The sequence below is a fragment of the Sipha flava genome, unplaced genomic scaffold, assembly GCF_003268045.1.
Source record: "Sipha flava isolate LNK unplaced genomic scaffold, YSA_version1 112_pilon_pilon, whole genome shotgun sequence".
NCBI lineage: Eukaryota > Metazoa > Arthropoda > Insecta > Hemiptera > Aphididae > Sipha > Sipha flava.
In genome coordinates, this window is record NW_020271731.1 from 1,026,938 (window position 1) to 1,050,076 (window position 23,139).

The window sequence follows — 23,139 nt, forward strand, 5'->3', positions numbered from 1 at the left end:
CATAACAAATGTTCTCCATAGAATCACCAAGATAAAATTATCTCTTTTCTTGGTTGATTTAAAACCAACCCCTAAATCAAGTGAAATATTTCAACTCTTTTCGATATAACATATCAAAGTTAAAATTGAAGAGCCATACAAGCCAAAATTGATCAGTCAGTGCAATAATTGTCAGGAATATGACCACACCAAAACTTTTTGTGGCTACCCCTCACGATGTGTTCGGTGTAGGGTTTATCATTAGTCTGCCTCATGTCCAAATTCACGCGATGACTAGCACCTTGTCCACAGTTCGTTGGTTGTAATATTTCGGGGTTACGGATTAACTGTACTCTATTTACGGGACTAGTTCAATTAACTGATGTGGCGCATCAAATTTCAGCTACGGGGTTTTAGGTCTCCTGATTTCCGCTATCAAGTATAAAGAGAGGTTACAACTGACATATAGTTCCCTGTGGAGTGTGTGGTTCAGACGACCCGAGGTATTTCTTTTTCTGTTCCGGAAGTGAGTTAAACCCCATGATCGGCCGGTTTCTACTGCTAAAGGATTCACAACAATTTAGGCAACCTTAAATCGGTCGGTATGCGAGAGCCGGTTTGTCGTCAGATTTTTGATTCACATGGTTAGGTTACTGCTGGATCGGTTGGTCGTCTGAGTTCTTCAAATTTTTTATTTAAAACTGTTTGAATGATTTTAAAAGATTCACTGAAAACAAGATTGTTTTGCCCAAGCATAACACCTGTATAAGTACTAGCCATAGTACCGACTGTTAAACACCCTCTGTATTATCGCTTGTCTCACGTCTCGTGTGGTTATAGTTTTTTTTTTCATATTATCGCCACTGCCTTAGCTACAGAGAAGATGATTTTATATCCATGTTGGGTTGTAGTGTTTGGGTATGATTGTATACGCTTTTTTTTATATTCATTGCAGTTGTGCCGTTACAGCTATTCGTTTATAACTATTATATATTTTTGCTATGGTGAGAATATTTGTTCTTTGTAACAAATGCTAAAGGAAAAGAAAAAAATTATAAATTAACTTTTAATTATTGATTTTTGAACTTATTATGATATTGAAGTCATAGGTACATATAATCTGATTTGTTGATAAAAAAATTTGTAACTTTGACCATTATGTCCCATACACCGACGATAAATATCTGATTTTACTATTATTATCATTATTTTCTTCTTACACAATATATATTTTTTATAATAAAATATATTTTTAGATATTTTAGGAATTTTCTTAATTTATTATTTGTTTAGTTAATTTAAAAACATGTAATTATTTAGTTTGCGAACTTTGTAGTCTTAACAATTAACTTAGTTTATAATTAATTTTTTTAACGTGTCATAGTCGTTTCACCAAAAAAATTATTATCTAAATTAAAGTGTAAAATAATCATAAAATAACACGTTTCAACAATAAGGTCTTAAAAAAAAGATGAGAAAATTTAAATAAAAAAATAATTTTCGTATTTTGATTAATATTTATACATAATTTCAAATATATTAGATTCCGAGTTAAATGATAAATGTATTGTATTTATTAATATATAATTCGAGTACTATATGTAATATGAAATATGAATAAATTAACAATGCCATGTTACTGAATATGGAAAATCCCTATTATTAGAATCAAGCAAATAAAAATGCTATATGTTGAGTTTTCAAACTAAAAAATATTTGGAATTTATTAAACTTACCATTTTTTCTGTTTGAATCATACTATATTTTATATGGCATATAACATGATCAATATTATTGTGTTCTCATTGAACCAAAAGATTAAATTATAAATTATAATAACAATAATAAACTTACGAGTAAATACTTATAAGTTAACATATTAGTATATTACAAAATTTTTTTGTATGCAAATCAGTAAAATTGAATATTATTATTGCAAAATACTTTAGTAAAATATTTATGGGTATAATCACAATATTTCTTCGTAATGTTTGATTATAATATAAAATTAAAAGTAGTCTAATTACATTTATAACCTGTAAACTTTAAGTTTTAATTAATGAATTAATGAAAATTACTAAAATATTTGAAAAAATTGAATTAAAATATTAACAGTTGATTTATATTATCACTATTTCTATAGCTTAACTTAAATATAATCAAGATAATTGAATAACCAGTTTTGTTAGAAATATACATAATTCAACTTAGTCTTCTTATTATATTTAATTAAAATAAGATTAAAATGCACATTAATTCGAATAATTATATCAAAGATTAACTACATGAAAATTCGATTACTTTTGAAGCGTTTTTTCAATTATTTCAAGTTAATAGTCCCCACTTTCTACAGTTTTATAGTTTTTTTAAATAAAGATATAAAATAAATCATTGAAAAAATAAATCGTTTCACTCGTTGGGCTCCGCTAGTGTTTACGGCGAAGCGCCCTGGTCGCCGCGCCGAAACTACGTACGGTCGACTATGCGTCGACACCGGCGATACGCAACGGCGCGATGCTGAAATATATACTTATCCTAGTATGTAACTAATTGAAAATAATAATTTATTTCATATATTATTAAATAAATAATTATAGAGTAACGGTTAAAATAATGTTAAATATTTCATAATTAAAAATAATTTTCATTGCGTAATAAAAATAGTTTTATATTTTTCGAATCACCCTGTATTCTGAAGAACACGGTGTATACAGCATAAAATAATTTGTATGAATATTACGTTAGTGTTGGGAATGTTATTTATACCATTTTCTTATGTCAAATTGCGACAGAGTTATAATAATACAGTATACAATTATTATCGGCGATAAACGTCGTCGTGATTTCGGGAAAAAATAAATATCCAAACTAAAAATAAACAAAATTAAAAACCAATGGTATCGTTATATTCGTAAGAAGGAACCTGATCGCCTACAATAAATTTCAGACCATTATCTCGTAGCCAGTAAAAATTATAAACCATCAAAGTGAACACTATATTTGTCGACGGGTAGTCGACAAAGGCGACCCGGGCAATGTTACCGATGTCGACTACCCGTCGACAATGGCATTGAACGTGTTCATATACTATACTAATTATATTCGCAACTTTTTAGAATTTTTTATGAACAATATTAATACATTATAAAAACTTACAATGTATGTGAAAAAGAAATATTTTCATAAAGTTTTTCTTTCATTAATGGGATCTATAAATAAATATATTTTCTTTAAACATTTCGGGTGAATATAATAATTATAGGTTTAGAAAAAAACCAAATATACACAGAAATTAGCAAACAACGTTGGAAAAAAAATGGTTAATTCAAAGCATTTATTTTAATGTAAACAATTATACTTCTAGAATATATTTTAAACAAAGCAACAATAACACCTGTGCAACAATGTATAACGACAAAAAATACTTATGGTTACAAGTCATCGTAGTTATTGCTACGTATGTACTAAATCCGCCATAAATTTTCCGCTGAAAACATCACGCGACTAACTGCTACCAAAATGTTTACCTTTTTTATTAAGTTTAAAAAACTTTTCGACTGAAGACATTGAAGTATCCGGGATGTCACCATAAACGATAATTACTTTTAGTAATAAAGAATAATGTATATTTCTTTAGTCCGGTTACTCGAAGACCAAAAAAAAAAAACTAAACGTCACATGACATAGATGTATGTTAGACATTTTGAGTGAAACGATTAATGAATTGGTTTTACAATGAATGGTTTTTTTTTTTCGTTCTCTCGCTTATACTTTTCCAGGTAATAAAAGTTATCCAATAGTTTAATGCAACCCATCAATCGACTCAAGATCAAACATAGATAACAGATACTTTAAAAAGCTTTTTTTTAATTTGTTGACAATTTCCCAAACTAATTCGAAAGCCCATCTACCGCTAAAATAATCTCAACTATGTATCGAATCATTAATCTGAAATAATTCTACGCACCGACTTTCAACCACAATCTTAGTAGCTTTTAAATTTATTGAACTCGCTACTAGCTATATTAGCCGATTAAAGTGTTTATCTTAAAAACGGTAACTTGTGAGATTTTCTTTTATTAATTTAAATTATATTAAACATTAATTGATTACTAACATAATGGATATATCCATGGAATATGTTAATTATTGATAGAACTGATGAGTAGTTCTAATAAAACCTGTTTTACCAAGTATTATTGATCATCAAATAATAATTATACCATTTTAATGTTTTTTATATTAAATAGAAACTTGAAATTTTTTTAATACATTATATTATTATACAAACTTGATATAATTTAAGAAAAATATTTTTAATTTCTTTTTTTTTTTGCTTAATTAATTACTTATAGTTATTTATTAACTATTTCATACTATTTAGTTATTAATAAAAATGTTGATGAAATATTATGATGTATATGAATTTTATTGATTTTATAAAAAAAAGTTCTTCGACATTCAATTATTGTTGATAAAGGATCATCAAGTAAATTAATAAAAAGCTTAACCTCTCTAGACATTCAAGGAAATCTTTAATAATTCAACATTTCTATAGTAAAATGTTCTACTCGAATTGCACTTTTAAATGGGCCTGTCAGAAATATTGATCTTGGAAATGCCTGAAATATTAATAGGTGAACATCATAACCCACATTTCTAAATTCATATATAATTTAAATTTAAATATAAACAAGACAAAGTCATAATGGTTTGATCGCAAATCGTCGTGCTAGTTATAAACTTGTTTTCTTTTTTTATATATGTAATAAAGTTTAAATTTTAATGTGTTTTGAAACCGTTGAATAAATTTGAACCGAAAATCATTTATCGATTTCATATTACTTTAAAAATATTAAGTATCCATTATAATGGTATACCATTATAATTCGATAAAATTAATTTTAAAATGTTCTTTGTTAAGTAGTATAATAACAGTTATTCTGTGAATTATTACTATTGGCTGAATTTATATTTTATTTATCGCGTTTTAATCTAATGATTTTATGATGAATACATGAACAATTATACACTAATAATAATTGTGTAAATTCTATAGCATATTTTGTATTTTCACATAATAGTTCTGTATAGATACGTTGTAACGAAACAGAATCAATGCATATAAACGTAGTACGTAGTGGTAAATAAACATAAGTCATACGTTATTCGATACTAAGGACAGAACCAGCTCAAGAGAGAAGGGATACTAATATTCAAAGAGCACACTTTTAGGTTAAAACGTTGTTCAGCTTGTACTGTGCCTTAAAATTTGTTTTAATTTCATTAATTTCATTAATTTTAAACAAATTTTAATCCATGGCTGGTGTCTATGACTGGTAAATCCAGAATTATAATGTTTTTTTTTTTTTTTTTAAACTAACAATCACCCCGAATCCACCCATTTATAGTACATGGATTCTGAAATCGATATTCTCTTAAACGTGTAACATAAATAATTCGATACACAACCAACGAACGCGAATACAATGTATAATGTATGAACCACTAAAATCATTAAGGTTAACGGAAAAAAAGTAACAATATAAACAACAATTTGCTTTTCTTATTTTTTTATCTACGCGATTTAGATTCGGTGTTGGATTCTGTTTCACCGTTGTGTACGCTGCATTGTTAACCAAGACAAACCGCATTTCACGCATATTCAATGCAGGCCGACGAACCGTTAAACGTCCTAACTTCATATCACCGAAATCGCAGTTGGTCATCTGCACGGGGCTCATATCAATACAAGTAAGTATTTGTCGTATGATATTCAACTGATACCAGTTATTAATGTTATAAAAAATTATTTATAATCTTGTTCGAATTATTAATAAATCTAAATTAAACCAACACAGCAGTATATAAATAATCAAAACTAAAAAAAATGATAACAATATTGGAATATTGTTTATTTTATGTAAAAGTATCATTATAACGTCGATTGTTTCAAAAAACTTCAGTAGGCATACAGATCACCCTATGAAGATTTGTTGTTAATCAATAAAAAATACTAACTAATCTTCAATACACAGTATAATGTGCCATTGCGATTATATTATTTAAAAATCCAAAATCCTTGTAATTTTTAATTCGATATAAATCGCACTTTAAAAATATAATAGACACTAGACTATGCATTAATTATTTTTTTTTTCTATAAATAAACTATTTACTTTTATAATTATTTTTAAGGGTATATAACAGAATAAAATGTGCACCATTTTTGAACTGTAGTTAATCAATTCACTTAGTTTGAAAAGTCTTCTCGTTTTACATACCCTATGATAAAATATTTTTTTTCTTATTCCAATATGAATCATGTAAATCTTTACTATATTAGATTTTTAGTATAATGTATAAAATACAGCATAATATAAATACATAAATAAACAATGTTTAAAACATATTTTTCAAGAAAATAATAGAAACACTACGCTGCGTTGATTATAAAAATAACTTTCAAACGCAATAACAGACAATATTGGTTTTTCTCGATATGTGATGAACAGTTTTTAGGTTTTTAAACATATTGCATGCGTTGGTCTGCTAAACTTTAGTACATCTCAAAGAAATTTTGAAATCCTTTCTTTTTTTTTGCAAATCACATCACCTGGATGACCATTTGTTCAATGATGTAATTATAATTGAACATTAGTTTTTCCTCTCAGATGCATATACTAAACACTGATTTTCTTATGTAAATATAATTTGACACTTTCAAAATTTAACTGGTAAAAATGCAATGTCACGTTTCATCCAGAGATACGAAAATGCTAGTAGATATATATAAATAGATATGATGTATAAATGTGAGTAGTATCGCATTATTTTTTGGTTATATTTGTTCAACGTTCGGAAGCTAATTTTTATCCTACGTGACTTACGGTTGACGTTAAAAAACACCTGGAAAGAAGAGAATAGATTTTTTTATTTTTACAGTTTTCTAAAACGCAATTCAATGCACAGGACCGTTTTTCCCTCACATTATATCGAAAAATGCTTGGTTGTAACATTTTTTTTCCCCTTTTTCTGCCATTAAATTTATCAAAACTTAAATTATACTATACGAAATTGAGCGTACAATTTTATTTCGATATCACGTAATGAAATTGTGTATAACGTTCGACACCAAAAAATTTATTAAATATCCAAAAAGGGAGTTGCACATGATTGGATTAAGTACAATGTAGGACTTTTCAATTCACAATAATATAGTCTTACCTTTATTCTTAGAACCAAATATAACGTGTTATGAATCAATGCATTTTAAGAACTAAAATAAAAAAATATATAATCAAGTACGATAATATAACCAGGATATCAAATAACATACACAGAATTAGTGATATAGAACGTATATCATAACCTTTGCGGACTAATAAAAGTAATTATGTGTATTTATTATTTTATTATCAATTCGACAGTAAAATTACACTATACTTCGCCACAGAAACACCAAACCCGATTATTGATTTAACTCAACAAGTTAGTTATGATATTCATTTTCTTCGACAATTGTCGATTTTTTTTTATAAAGAGAAGCTTTCATTTTTTATTTGTTTTATATTTTGATACATACATTTTACAATCGAACCATTATTAGTTATTATGATTATTCGTAATCTTATTGGTAGAAAAAGGGTTAATACCCTACTCATCTACTATCATAGTTTTAATTTTAAAATCTAAATAATCTTAATAATTTGATATTAGTATCTTAATATATTATTTGATATGAAATTTTACTCAATATAAACATTTCCAAAAATAGTTTGATCCCGTATAAGTTTACGAACATTCGAAAAACTAGATATTTACTTGAAAAAATTATAAAAAATTTTATATAAATAAGTAAATGACTTGATTTTGACTTAAAGTTACATAAAATTTATCTTTTTTCTTCAAAAATGTATAAATTTAAAACATCTATAAAATATTTCAAATCACTTTTTTTATCATATATATATATATACGTGTGTATGCATGTGTGTATGTGTATGTGTTCACGCACACGAAGACTATTAATGATAACACGTATCGTGTGTACGACCATGTTTCAGGTGCTCATCAACGGTGTATGGATGCTAGTCAGTCCACCAAAGGTCATACACTATTATCCGAATAGAGAATCAAACATATTGGTATGTTCGTCTTTCATCAACACCTCGTACGTGATAGCGTTCGGTTATCCAATCGTGTTGATTGTCGTGTGCACTGTATACGCAGTGCTGACCAGAAACATCCCGGAAGCGTTTAATGAGTCCAAGCACATCGGTAAGCGAATACAACGGTGACCTGGTTATAACATATATTATTAATAATTATGCATGCACCTCTAATAAAAAAATAATAATTATATACACGATCGTACGTGTCATATAAAATAAATTTAAAGCAAAAAAAAAAAAAAAAGCCAATTTAACATTTTTTTAAACTTATGTAACGATACAAGACTACAAATAAAATGTTTGCGAAATAATATTATAGAAGTCGTAATTCTTACTGGGCTAACAAAAGGAAAAATCACATTTATTCTAAGAATCCCCATGATGTCAACTGACTTGCCATTTTCAATCAAAAACAACTTCAATTCCCTGTTAAAGTTTCTTTTGCGATTACCATTAACCTAGCTCAAAATCAAACATTTAGGTACGTTGGCGTAAATGTTCGTTCAGAGTGCTTTTCATGTAAAAAATTATACGTGTTATTTTCTCGAACCGAATCATTCAATGATTTTGATGTCAACGGGAGATAAAAAAAAAAACGTTATATACTCAGAAGTTTTATAAAATTATTTACCAACAACAGATTAATTAGTATTTCACTTGTATATGTATTAATTTTTAATAAAAATACATTAATACCACTAGAAACATTTCAATACGTTGTTGCGTGCCGTCGTTCAATCGTAAAGATGTTGAAGATTAGGAAAATATTCCAAATAAAAATACTCAATTTAGTTTAACTGTTTATTTAAAATTTTTCTAAGTACAAATAATTAATTTAAAAGATGATCTGGCGTGGAGGTGCTCGCTACTACTCGTATAAACCACATCTGAATATTCGTCTATTTGGGACTCCCTTATATACCCCGCTTCTCATTGCTGACCCACATCTAACGAATGCTAAATCACTTATCATTTGTCAATCTGGATTGACTGTATTTTGTACGCCCAACCTAAGATTACCTATGTAATCGGTTGACCTCGTGAATTCCGCATTTTGCACATGTCCTACTGATGCCCGTCTATAATAGTTGTTTTTAATATTTATTACATACTATTTGTCTTCATAATATGTATTTGCGTTACCCTCTGTTTTAAACTAATAGTTCCTTTCTATTATTGCGAATAATATATTATTTATAATTATTCCCCGATTTCTATTATTTACGATTTATGTGGTCCCGCCGATGTTGTAAGAGCAGTAAGGACCTACATCTATGTATGCCCGTAACAACGTTTTCATTAACTGTTTTTTATATTTACTTGTCAATCATATTAAACGATAAAATTTGAATAAAAAATTCTACATATCATCGCAAAATAAGCAACAAATTACGGGCGAAGCCTTGACGGATCAGCTAGTAACTAATAAAAGAACAGAAAACAAAATAAGAACTTAAATTTAGTAATGGTTAATAATCGTAAATGGTAATGTAATAATATAATGTTACATTCCTTAAAATATCCAATCTATATAATAGAATCTAAATAATTATATATTATTGTTACTTATATCATTATCACCTTATACTTGTAATATACTTGTATTTCCTTTATTTAAATATTAAGATGACTGTAAATAACTTGTAAACATGTTTTTTTTTTTGTCACCGGCTAATGACTTTAATGTTGAAGCTGTATCATTAATAATAAAAAAAAAAAAATATAATGTTACAGTATGATATATAATGTATAGTGTGTAATGTTATAACTAATGTAATATTCAATGATTAATAATCGTAATTTAATATAAAAATATTATAGTCGCGACCTTATGGACTTTGTGTGATGCTAGATGGATGACAAATTTTTAATTCAAAACTTTACAAATATAATATGGATCGGTCACACGTGCGACACTGTTGCATCATCGTAATTGTGATGCGATTGTGATCCTAACCGTAATTAAATTGATCAAGACACACACACGTTTCCGTCACTACGCGTCTTCGTGCGAGGTTGCCGAGACAAAAATTACATCATCACATATCTTAGCAATTTATTGAACGATAATCACTATGTAAAATTGTCATAGTCATTGAAATTGTCATCACTATTCAAAATTGTAGACATCGAACAATTTATGTAAGAAATTGAAAATTACCTAGAAATCCGGGTTACATCTTAAATCTTCAACCGACGTTTAAAAAATCCTCTTAAAAATAAAAACCTTGCTAGAATGAAGGTATGTACCCAGTAACGCCTATTGTTGTTCGAAATTTTAAATGTGAACGTAAATACCACCCGTTTCCGGTTATGCACTACTAGCATTGAAAAATTAAAATTAATTTAGATATATATATATATATATATATATTAAATATTTGATAAACTACATTATATTTATTCGAAACTAATTAAACACACCTCGTATATGATTCGTACAATAGTGCGTCGTACAGTCAGGGTTATCAATGACGCTGCAGCGCCTCATACATCGAACATGTGAACAGGAGCGTATAGAAGGGGGGATATGTGGGTCAGATCCACCCCCCCCCCATAGACCTTTTTATAATTGTATGAAATAGTGTTTTTAATGTAAGTAAATTATAATGAAACAAAAAAATATTGCAAGGATTTATTGTAAACAGTGCCGGATTAACAAATTTGTCGTATGAGGGCAGATTTTAAAATTGTATATATATATATATATATATATATATATATATGTGTGTGTGGGATGGTAACACTGGGGTTGATCAGGCCAATCCAAGGCAGTGTGATGACCTGTCTGGAGAGGGCAGTGATGTTGTGACGCCCGACGAGTCAGTGTGAAGTGATTTAGTTTTTATATACTTGTTTGTTTAAAGTGTCTGTAATTTGTTGTTACATTGTAATATATTGATTCTAAGGCTAGCATTCGTCTACATTATTCCTACTGATCCCACATATATATATATATATGTGTATGTATACAACAAGTAACAACATAATTAAGATTGTTTAAATTATTTATATTTATAAACATATTTTAACACCGGTAGTTTTTAAATTTATAGACCTTAGTAGGTACTAAATATAAATATTTTAATACAAATTTATTGAATATAAAACATTTAAAACTATTTTTTAGCTTTCTGTACAGCAAACTCTTTTATAATTCCAATCTATACTTTTTAGGAAAATATTTACAATAGATATTAGAGACAACTATGACATATTTTCATTAAATAATTATGTTTTCTAGTAGTTCTAAATTCTTTTTAAAATTGAGAAGGATCTTTCTCCGCTAGCATTTAAACATGGTATAAATATAAAAAGTTTTAAAGCTATTTACACAATAGGAAATGAATTGTTTAACAAAGTTACCGTTAATACTTTAAAAAAAGTGTACATAGATATTTTTTCATCTTCTGAAAAATACTTCATTATTGTTTTAAATTGTATTATCTCATTCTCAGTTCCCAGTTATAAACATTATAAATATTTACTAATTGCTTTGATTTTTCTCGTAAAAATCATTGTCAATTCCTTCTACATTTAAAAAAAAAAACCAACAACTCATTTATTTCAATATATGCATTTGTATGCACTTTCCACTCATATTGATTGAAAATAAAATATTAGACATGTTTGTTTTCCAGTCAATCGTGATTCGTGAATCGAACTCGAGACCGATGACCTCTATGACCACGAGATGAGAGAGAGAGAGAGAGAGAGAGAGAGAGAGAGAGAGATGACAAAAACAATTGCTTGGTAGTAAATAAATTATTTGAGACTATTAATATCAAATTTAATAATCTGATGGTTATCAATTATAATATACACATAGATATATATAAGAAATGCATTAAACACAATTTTATGTCAGTATAACGAAAATAAAAATGCAAAGGTCCAAGCGCTAAATAATAATAATATGGTTTTACCCTTAATATGCTAAACGCCCACAGACGAAATAACTCAGCGGTTTAATATAACATAAAATAACTATTATAATTATAATATATACATATATATATATATATATATATATATGTTATATAATTGTTATTAATATTTTTCAATAATAAATTAATTATTTTTCCTAAAAACTAATATATACATTAAAAAATTTCAAAACTTTTGTTAACGCCGTCAAAAAATTGCCACCCGGGGTAACTGCCCTCTTTCCCCCCCTACCTTAACCCAAAACTGATTGTAAATTATCACTTTGATACATTCAATATATATATTATTATTTATTGTTTAAATGTGCTCATACTTACGTTTAAGAATTTTCTTTCCATAATGATTTGTTTGTAACTGATCCCCCCCTCATACAAAAGTTATGTATACGCTACTGCATTTGAATACAGTAGTTTTTAATCTAAAAATAATGAAGTAAAGAGCAAGCAATTAGGTGAAAGTTAAACTAATATCTATCATTATTAATTATTATCCAAATACAGCAAATACACTTATAAAATTTTGAATTATCATGAAAAGTAAAGATTTTCTCATCATATTACTTATCACATTATATTACTCTATAGAATATCTTTAGTTCGTGGTATCCATTGTGCATTTTTATAGCCATTATCATGGTTACAGTTATCTATGTATAAGCATAGCCGGTATATATTATCTTTCATAATATACTATTGTTTTATTTTTTTTAATTTATATTATTAAAACTTTTACTACTGATCATTATTATTTTTTTAATAAACATTTTTAAAAATTGGTATAAGGGGAGGGAAATTCCTCCTCAGCCCCGCCTCCTTGGGGACGAGTCTGACCTGATATTAAATGACAATTCAATTAATATTGGTGACCACAATCGCTTATACTTAACAATCGATCGTCAGATAAGATTATACCATAATCTGTTTTATTCAATATGTTATTGTACATTTATAATTATTAGATTGACATTTAAAATATTACATTTTTATTTGAATAACCATTTTTCATTATTTTTAAAGGTCCCCAAACCATATTCCACGATCCCTGGGTTGAAAACCACAGCTCTGCACGATTATTGTCCAAGGAAACCAATATAAAATTTTAAAATTTATACTATAAAATTTGTTACAATTATAAATATTAAATTAAATATTTATTAAATGTTAATCGAATAATTACTTTCTTATCTACCTACTTCATAATAACAATATTGAGAGAATATTTTGTTTATGTTTGAATTAAATTTTAATTGCATAAAATAATTTAGATCACGTTCATAATTTTATGGAAAAATTAATTGTAATCACTAATTTTATCTTGATAGAACGTACGATAATGGTAAATTAATTTTAATTATTAATTCATATTTTCAATCACTTTAAAAATTCATAATAAATCAATTCAACTTTAACAAGTTATTTTAAAACCATACTTATTCTAAATATCCTATTTACTAAGTTGCCATTTTGGATTTTTTTTTTTAAACTGTAAAATACAATTTCAAATTTTCAAATTTGAATTCTATATATCAAAAAAAAAAAAATTATCAATAAAATGTTGTTGTAGCACAGGACCTAAGTATTATTAAAAGAAAAAAAACACATGTCGATGGTATCTAAAACCGATCCTTATACTGGGACACTCTGTATTTTTTTAAAAAAAAAATAACTACTCTGACGTGTGTAGGAAATTCCACTGCTCTGTTGACTTTATGAAAACTTAAACTATGATCCAATAGACAATAGATAAAAATAATTTCTCACGTGTTATTTAAGCTCATTGCGGTATAAATACAGACATATTATACACATGTCATTTTTCTGAATAGGTTTTCGTTATTTTTTAACTTTAATTCAAATTGGCTTCTTTAGTTTAGAATTTGTCTGATCGCATCCTAAATAATATAAAATAATATACAATAAAAACTCCCTAAAACGGAATCACCTATAACCTACAAATATTTTCGTCATAAAGGAGATGAAAAAAAATTGATGTTTCAAAAATTATATTATGATTAATAATTCACATATATATATATATATATATATATATATATATATATATATATATATATATATAATTTGTAATGTAATACATTTTTATGATTAGAATGTATGAGTTTAAATACAAATTGATTTTATATACAACATGTAATGTTAAAAATTATTTTAATAATAATAATTTATACATAGTAATAATAGTAATATAGTTTAACTTTATTTATAATTAAGAAAACTATTGTTTTCTATTAAATAATTTATTGTTTTTTATTTGAAGTTTAACACATTTTCGTTTCCTTGTCGTTAATTTTAATAATAGTGTATTTGAATCTGTAGCTGATAACTTTTCTAATCATTCCAAGTTATAATTATTATTTATCGGACTAAGAGCTGTATGCGGTATATTTATTAAGTAAAAGCAAAAATCTGTACAGTAAAGATACGAAAACGCGAGTACTACTCGATGACTAAACGATTTAACTAAAATAATAAGTAAACTGAATATTTCATATTTTCAACAGTCGAAAATGTGCTGTAAAGTTAAGGTGCAAAAATTCTAATCTTTGTAATACTATACTATTATTTGCTCATTAGAAGGGTTATAAATAAATACAATTGTTAAATGATAACTTCAAACTATATTTAAGATAATAATAAAGTTTAGATTACCTATATTATTTTTAAATAGTTTTATTTTTCTCCATACAAAGAGTATTTTTTCTGATGGTAACTTGAAAGTTTTTCAGTTTCCACATAGTAGAGGTTCCGCTTTAGAAAGTTTAATAATACAGGTTTATTTCCCAGTAGATTCAAATACGTTATCTTTATTTTGATATTCATTTTTAAATAAATTATATTTTTATATTTATATTTAAATTAAATTTTCCTTGAGGATATCATTAATTAAATATTAGTTCCATCCTAAGAACATATTATATGCACAATAAATACTAATTGGTTTTTATTATTATCTCAATTATAAAATCGTATAGTATTGATATTACTATTCCTTGTACCAATTCTTATTATTTTTTTTTTTTTATTGAATTTAAGTATGAAAAATCTATTCATATTATTTCTCAAACTAATTTTAATTAACAAGTTGGTTCAATGTTATTTTATTTATTAGAAATATGAAATAATTTAATTCACTTCTTAAATGCATTCCAATTTAACAATATATAACCATAGACTTAAATATAAAAGTAACTCAATAACAATAAAAATCATAATAATTATGTGAAAATGTGGAATAAAAAACAGAAAACGTTTCTAAAATAAAAAAAATTATACTTAAATGAATTCTTATAAACACAAAGCTTCAGGTTATTGAAACGGGTAATATGTGTAATTATAATAGTCGAATTGTATATACTACTCAATAGCTGTAATAAAAATAAATAATTTAAAGACATTCTTTGAATTTTACGACAATATTGTAAGTATTCCCTGTACAAAATTAATAATTCATTACAATTTTAAAGCACGTGAGTCTCAACCCTAATATTGAAAATTAATGAAATTTATATATAGATAGATTGACGACATCTTTGTAATAAACTTCTCGAGTTAAGTATACTTTCTTTTTATTGTGATAAAAGCCACCTGATGCTTTTAACATCAGAGTTCCATCAATTTAATTCATATATTACTAGTATACCCGTTGCGAAAATTCGCAATAGATAATTTATTTATATAATAAAAAGTATAGATGCAATCGAATCAATACATAAACACATTTTATAAATCAATAAATGATTATAATATCAAAAATTTAAAGACATATCGAAATGACAGAGAGTATTTATTAAAACTAATTTGTAAGAGCCGATGAAAATGCAGTATTTGGAAAAAAATTGAAAGTAAAGTTGATTGTGAACACATAACTTTCCTCAAACTCAATGGATTTAATTAGTTAATAGCTCAAAAGAAAGAGTTTGATCCACTGAGTGTTTTGAAAGTAAAACGATCAAGATCCATTAATTAGAAGAGGAGCTATGATAATTCGAATTTCTTGAGTGAATGGGTCCAATAAGAAATGTACAGGGAAAAATCGCGTTTGATTATAATTTGAGTAAGTTGGGAATTGAGTAAATTTCAATGACTAATGATATATCTGTTTCTAAATACCATTAATTTAAAAAAAAAATGAAGGGAATTGGTCAGATAGAACGGTCAGACTGATTTTAGTTTTCATACATTTTTTAATATATAAGATACTCACTGAGCCACTGTCTTATTTCTATGAAATATCTCACTACGTATAAAATGCATTTTAAAATCAAATAAGTTATTTTTTATATTCACAATCAATTAGAAAAATAAATAGATTATAATATTTTTCTTTTTGTTCATCTGGTCTTCAATACTCTTTAAAAGTTTTCACCACCATCACTAAATCCCTCCATTTTTTTCTATCCTGGACTAATTCTTTTCAATCTTGAACTCCTATTTTCTTCAAGTCCTCTTCCCCAACATCTATCCTTTTTCTTGATCGTCCTTGAGTTCTTTTTTCCGCAAGTTTCCACTCCAGTGCTACTTTGCTACATGTAAAAAAAAATTTTAAATACTCTTTTTATGGCCATCTTATCTCTTGGAGGGCTATTATCTGTATTCCATACGTTTCTTGCACATCAGTCAGATTTGGACAAGCTCCAGTTCTGTAAAGGTTCAGTGTGTTCCAGGTCGTGATCTTAAGTCCAGTTTTCTGAATTCCATGCCCAGTCTTAACTCCATCCATCTATGTCCGAAGCTGATTCCATAATCTTATAACAAGTGTTTTTTACACGGCAAGGTGGTCAGCACTGTACCCAACCCCCTGTAACCCAACCTGTAAGACCAGAACACATCAACCATTTCTGGTTGAAGTGATGGCTATTGTAATGCATCATTGATGCAATGGGTGATAGGGACGCAACTTTCCCAACGCCTGTTTAGATTATAATTAGAAGATGATAATACCTATGTTAATAAATATAGAACATATTAAACTTATTTAACAACTAAAATTTCATTAAGTTTTATTTCAAAAATAACATAACCATACGTACATATTATTACATTAATTTTAATATTCTCTATTTGTTAGTACCTCAACTATTAAATGAAAGATATTTGAACTATGGACTATGTCTAAAATATATTGTTATGTTATTTACTGTTATGTAGTCTTTATTGTACATAGATACTAAGTGCATAATGTTGTGTAATTTAATAGTTAATATGCTTATTACTATATTGCTTATTACTTAGGTAATATACTAAAATGCTATGTATTTACGAACTCAAATTAATCAATTACAAAAATACGATAGTAGTTAAACTAGTAATATAAACGAAATAAGATTTCATGTTCATAATAATAAATACAAATAATTTTTTTCTTTTTTACAATTATTACAGTAAATTTATAATTAATTCTGAGATTCAGTCGACAAATCAACTTCATTAGTGCTTAACCCTTATCTGAATTTAATTTTTAATTAAATTAGTTCAAATTTTTTTTTTTTAAATTAACATATTATGTATAAAAGGAACCTCAAATAAACTAATATTTTTTGTTTACAATTTATGCATTACTTTTTTTTAGTAAGCAAGATGATATATATTTATTCCTAGATGATAACTATTTTTCAATAAAATATGCACAACTCTATAATTGTGTACGTATTTTAATATATACGAATACATCAGTATTTTACGAATGCGCAAACTAATTTTTGAACATTTATCTTTGGTTATTTTTTTTATATAATATTTTTTAGTGAATAAAATACACATTTCTAAGAATATTTACATTAGATAAACAATAATTATTGTGTTCAAATTATCTGTTGTACGTTGTACAAATATTTATAGTTAATAATTATGTAAAAAATTATACTTAAAAGTTACATTAATTTAATTATTTTAAGACAATTATTTAAATATTATTTAAATATATATATAAGCAAAAAAAATCTTTAAAATAGTTGTTATAATATTATTATAATGTAATATAATTATAATATAGTTAATGGAATCAAATACATTTTATGCATTAAATTAAGAATTTAAATTAACTGGATACAATAGTTATCGAATATTAATATTTGGATGTTTTTAAATGAACCAGTCATAATAATACTATACATTTTAAAACTTTTATGATGTTTAAAAACATTCGATTTTCTATAAAATTCAATATGATAATTATGTGACATAAATATTGAAATATTAAGTCATATCTAGAATAATTGTCAGCCAACAAACTAATATAGTTTAGTAAGTTGAACATCTGTTAATAATTTTTATAACATAAGGAATAGTAAATATTTATCTAAACTAAGCTAAACAGTAAATAAATTAGCAAACTGATGACACATGTTTTTAAGAACATAACCGTGGAAATTTTAAATGACAATTGTGGATATTAGGAAAAAGGGCCGATCGCCCTTACTCGAATAATAAAAGCCATTATCAATTCGAAAAACAATTTAGAACTATTTAGAAATTTTCAACATACCTGCCATGGCTAAAAATATATATTTCAAATTAATTAAATATATAATTTACAAAAATAATTCAACCACATCAACCATGCTAGTAGTACAAAATTATATAGACTAAGCAACCCTAATCATATTTTTTTTAATTGTAAATATCAAAACGAAAATGTATTATATTATTTTATATATTATTATCTAATTTTCAAACGTTTAAAATGTAAAAATCTATTAACAATAAGTTTAGATGATTATGTCAGGAGAACTTTATAAGTATAAATAATAAAAAAATAAAATAAAAAAAACATATAATAATTAAAAACATATTTTATACCATGCTGAAAACCGAGTAACGAATGATCTTATGTTTGAATATTAAATGTATCTGTCTCTCATTAGCTTAGTATGGATCAACCTCTGGAAAATGTATTTTACAAAAATCAAACGAAATATAAAGTCATATAAAGTCAGGACCGGTTTTAGCTCTTTCAGCGCTAATTCCAAAAATTATTTTGGCGCTCCTCCCTCTTAAACGACCTCTTAAATATTCAACTTAAACAGACAGAATTTGGAGAACTGGAGAGGCCCATTCATAATCAAAAATCTTCAAAATAATTTTTCAAATTACCATATTTGTCAAATATTTGTAAATCATACAGAGAAAATCAGACACTACTTTAATAATAAATAATAAATAATAATGTATTATTATATTATATTGTATAATATTAAAAATAAATAATAATAATGATAATACTAATAATACTAATAATAATAATACTAATTTATAATAAACCACGTTGAGAAAATTACTATTCTATTTACCTAGAGTTGATATTTTGTGTCCCCAACGTTTCATCAAATTTATCTCTAATTTGAACGTCTCTCACGCGCTCTTCTGATTTTAGCGCTCTGTGCCGTCTCACGCATTAATCGTATCTAAAGTTAACAAAATGATTGTTTTCCGAAAGCAAGTGTACCCAAAAACTCGAGGCTTCAATCGTTTGCTACAAGTGTTACAAAAAATCGATATATTTGTATACATTTTGACCTAAGTCCAAACTATACGTTTACCGGGAAATTTCGCTGAAATTCTTCAAGCGATGGAATTTATTGCGAAATATATCATAATCATTTTCGTCTTGATTATTGCTTTTTCTTTCGTAACAATTTATACAAAAAAATTTTTTAGCATTTTAGATTAAATTTCGCCTAACCATTTAATTAAACTAAAAATTCCTCGTTAGGTTTAAATTTTTTTATTATTATTATTGTCGAAATATCAGATTCGTTTCGTATACAACATTTAAACATTTTTACGACTTTTCTATTTTATTAAAATTACTTGAACGTTTTGAAAACGGGTAAATATGAAAACATTTTGCCAACAAAATGATTTTTCATTTGTTTTTAAAATGAAATTTTTGGTAGGTTTTATACGTAAGTATCCGCTGTTTTAGAATAAAATTCGTGCGAACATTTTAGTTGATGAAAAACCGGATATTCCCGCATAATGTAAATTATCTGAACATCCCACAGGTTCTAAAAGTCCGATTTGGAAAGAGTAGGTTTTGCTGTCTGGCTCACAATGATTATGTGATGACGTGCAGCTTTTATAACAAGGTCGTTGTCGGCTACGCGTTGTTCCTACATCATTTAGGCTCTAAGTCACACGTCATTAACTATCACTTCACGTCATTGTCACTAAAGATTATTATAAAGCGTACACACCCATACACATTTACCTATACTAGCCGTATTATTATGTATTCGCTTTCGATGGAAATTGATTGTATACACGATTATTATTATTATTTAGCCGTGACGACCAGCCTTATGCATTAATTATCCTAAAGAAGGATTTTCGTTAAATTAAAACGACGTCAAATAAAATGAGAATTACTAATAGTCAAGGCACATTATTACATAGTAAGATAAAAATACCCGACCAACGATATAACAGATGATTATTACGCCAAATACAATGTTTGTAAGAAAAATAAATTCGAAAATCGAAAATTTAATATCATAAAACGAAAATCAAATTTAAATTGACCTAAGAGTGTTGGTGATTATATTATACGACTTGAAGGAAACGGTCACCAAAAACTTGAAAATTCTAACAACCTATAATGTGAATATTAAATTGAATTATTAATCACCATTAGTGAACTGCACGTCAAGCTATTTATGTAAACTATATTTTATACATATATAAGCTATAAATTCTGCACAAAATTAATTTATTGTTTAAGATAACTGATTTTAAATAACTTATTTAAAAATTAAATGATAATTAATAAAACTTCAAGAAAAAAAAATACAACTTTAATAGAATAGAATCTACATAAAATCGTTATTTTATACATTTATTTAATATTGTTTTTTATTTTTATTTTTAAGTTTGGAATTATATTTACTATCTCTAAGGAATCTAGAATTTGAAAAGTTCGATAAACGCTGACATAGATGTTCAGTATTAAAATTATATATTTTTTTATTTTCAATTGATATTTGATAATTTCAGCTGCAACGGTATTATTACGTAGTCCAAATTTAAGTTTTATTCAAGTACAACGTTTGAATCATATAGATAAAAATGTTTTCCTAGATTACGATTTTTTTAAAAAAATGTATTTAGAATTCTAGCCATTACGCCTCAATGATCTAACTACATCTGCGTACCTATTAAATGTCAATTAAGTGTAAAATATAGATCTTTTGGAACGATGCGATCCCGGAATTTAATTAATTTAATGGTTTCTGGTTTAAATATAACTATTATCGTTTATCAAGTTGTAGTTTAGTTAATTTATTATTACTTTTATTACTTTTTTCTAAAACTATACAGTTTTTCCGTTTTTAGTTTTTTTCCTCCGGCTCTATTTCCCGGAACATTTTGGGTACCATCGTTTTATTTTTTATTTTATTTTCATTCGTATAAATACCCGCAACTCTTTGATTCTGCAATGACCTACAGGTCTACCGCTAATGAATGCGCTCGTTTGTCCACGTGTGAGTATATATTATACAGTGTTCAGAAAGTTTTCAAACATTAAATTTATAGCGATGAAGAATACATATGCTGATGTTTTGTATACCTGCTATACATTTTATATAAAATAACGTGGGCTTTTAACAGGACCAATGTTGATCGTAAATGGAAACATTTGTTAGAAGTTCAAAAAATATACGATACACTTTTATTTTGATCACATTTTTTTCTCGCGTGAAAAACCGAGGCTTAGAAAATGATCTGTATTATTATCTATTGTATATTTTATAATTTATTTTACATATAATTTACGTGAAGTGAACAACAGTTTAGTGTATTTTTTTTTTTTTTTTACACACGTCATGTTTGGTCGCACAATAGTCAGGTATTTATAAGGAATGTGCGTTACAATTTTTTTAAGTTTGAACAATCATAATTCATATAATTATGAATTACAATGTAAATTGTGTATATATGTGTATGTGTGTGTGTGTTCGTGGTGTAAAAATATAAATTAAATAATACCGAGTCATTGTGCGCTTGTACATAAATATTATATTCCATTGTTAAAACTACAATCCATTTAATTGTCCTCTTAAATTATACCTACTACACTAATTACTATCTATATTATTTATTAATGGTTTTGCATCTTTTATTTTATTTTATTTATTTTTTGTTTTTATCTCGTTAAAAGAAATTAAATAAATTCTATTTTTTTGCAATTTTCATCGTTTTTTAATCACATATCGGTATTTTTCATTGCTATAGTTGTAACTAAAAAATGGGCTAAGCTTGTTAATGATCTTTTGTTAATACAATATTTTATTAAAAAAATAAAAATCATAACAATTTCTATGACCAAAATACTCATAACAGGTAAATTATTTAAATATAACCCTTTTAAATTTAAATGTATATGACATTGTATTAAATGTATTAATATTACACCCCGGGGCATAGATATATAATACATAATTATCAAAATAATATAAATATTCGTAATTTAAAATCGCTTTTTTATAGATTTTTTTTAAATACATTTTTAAGATTTTAAGTTGCTTTCCACTTTTTTCTATAATTTTATAAGTTTCCGGCACATTGAAACCTTAGCGATATTTTTTAATATACAATCATGCTCCATGTAGTATCACTTCATATATATATTAAATTTATTTGATGGAATAATAAATATACCTACGTGCAATGACCAATCGATTTATGGAATACCAACTAAATTTTTGCGATGACCTATCTTGCATAAATATGAACCAAGTTTACAAGAAATATTATTTTTCAAAAAAAAAGAACAACACACGTGATAATAATGTACATTATACAAGTTAGGATACAATGGAAATGTAATATTCACTATCTTTTTTAAAATATTTACAACATAATATTTCGCAGTTATATACAATAAATACAATATAATATAAATAATATATAATAATATATAATTATTATATAATATAATTCATTTCATGTATTATGTTAGTGGTAATTTCACTAATTGTTTCCTTGGAAATACAAAATAAGCTAGTCTGAATTCTTATACTTAT

General features: G+C 26.1%; 1 protein-coding gene across 1 annotated transcript in view; it reads left to right on the top strand.

Moving 5' to 3' along the window:
• LOC112689538 (metabotropic glutamate receptor 2) overlaps window positions 1-23,139 on the top strand; it is a 310,121-nt gene that overhangs the window by 250,764 nt on the left and 36,218 nt on the right. Inside the window, exons 10-11 of the mRNA XM_025563298.1 lie at window positions 5,571-5,733; window positions 8,046-8,259. Coding sequence (XP_025419083.1) covers window positions 5,571-5,733; window positions 8,046-8,259 — 377 coding nt within the window. The remainder of the gene's footprint in view (window positions 1-5,570; window positions 5,734-8,045; window positions 8,260-23,139) is intronic.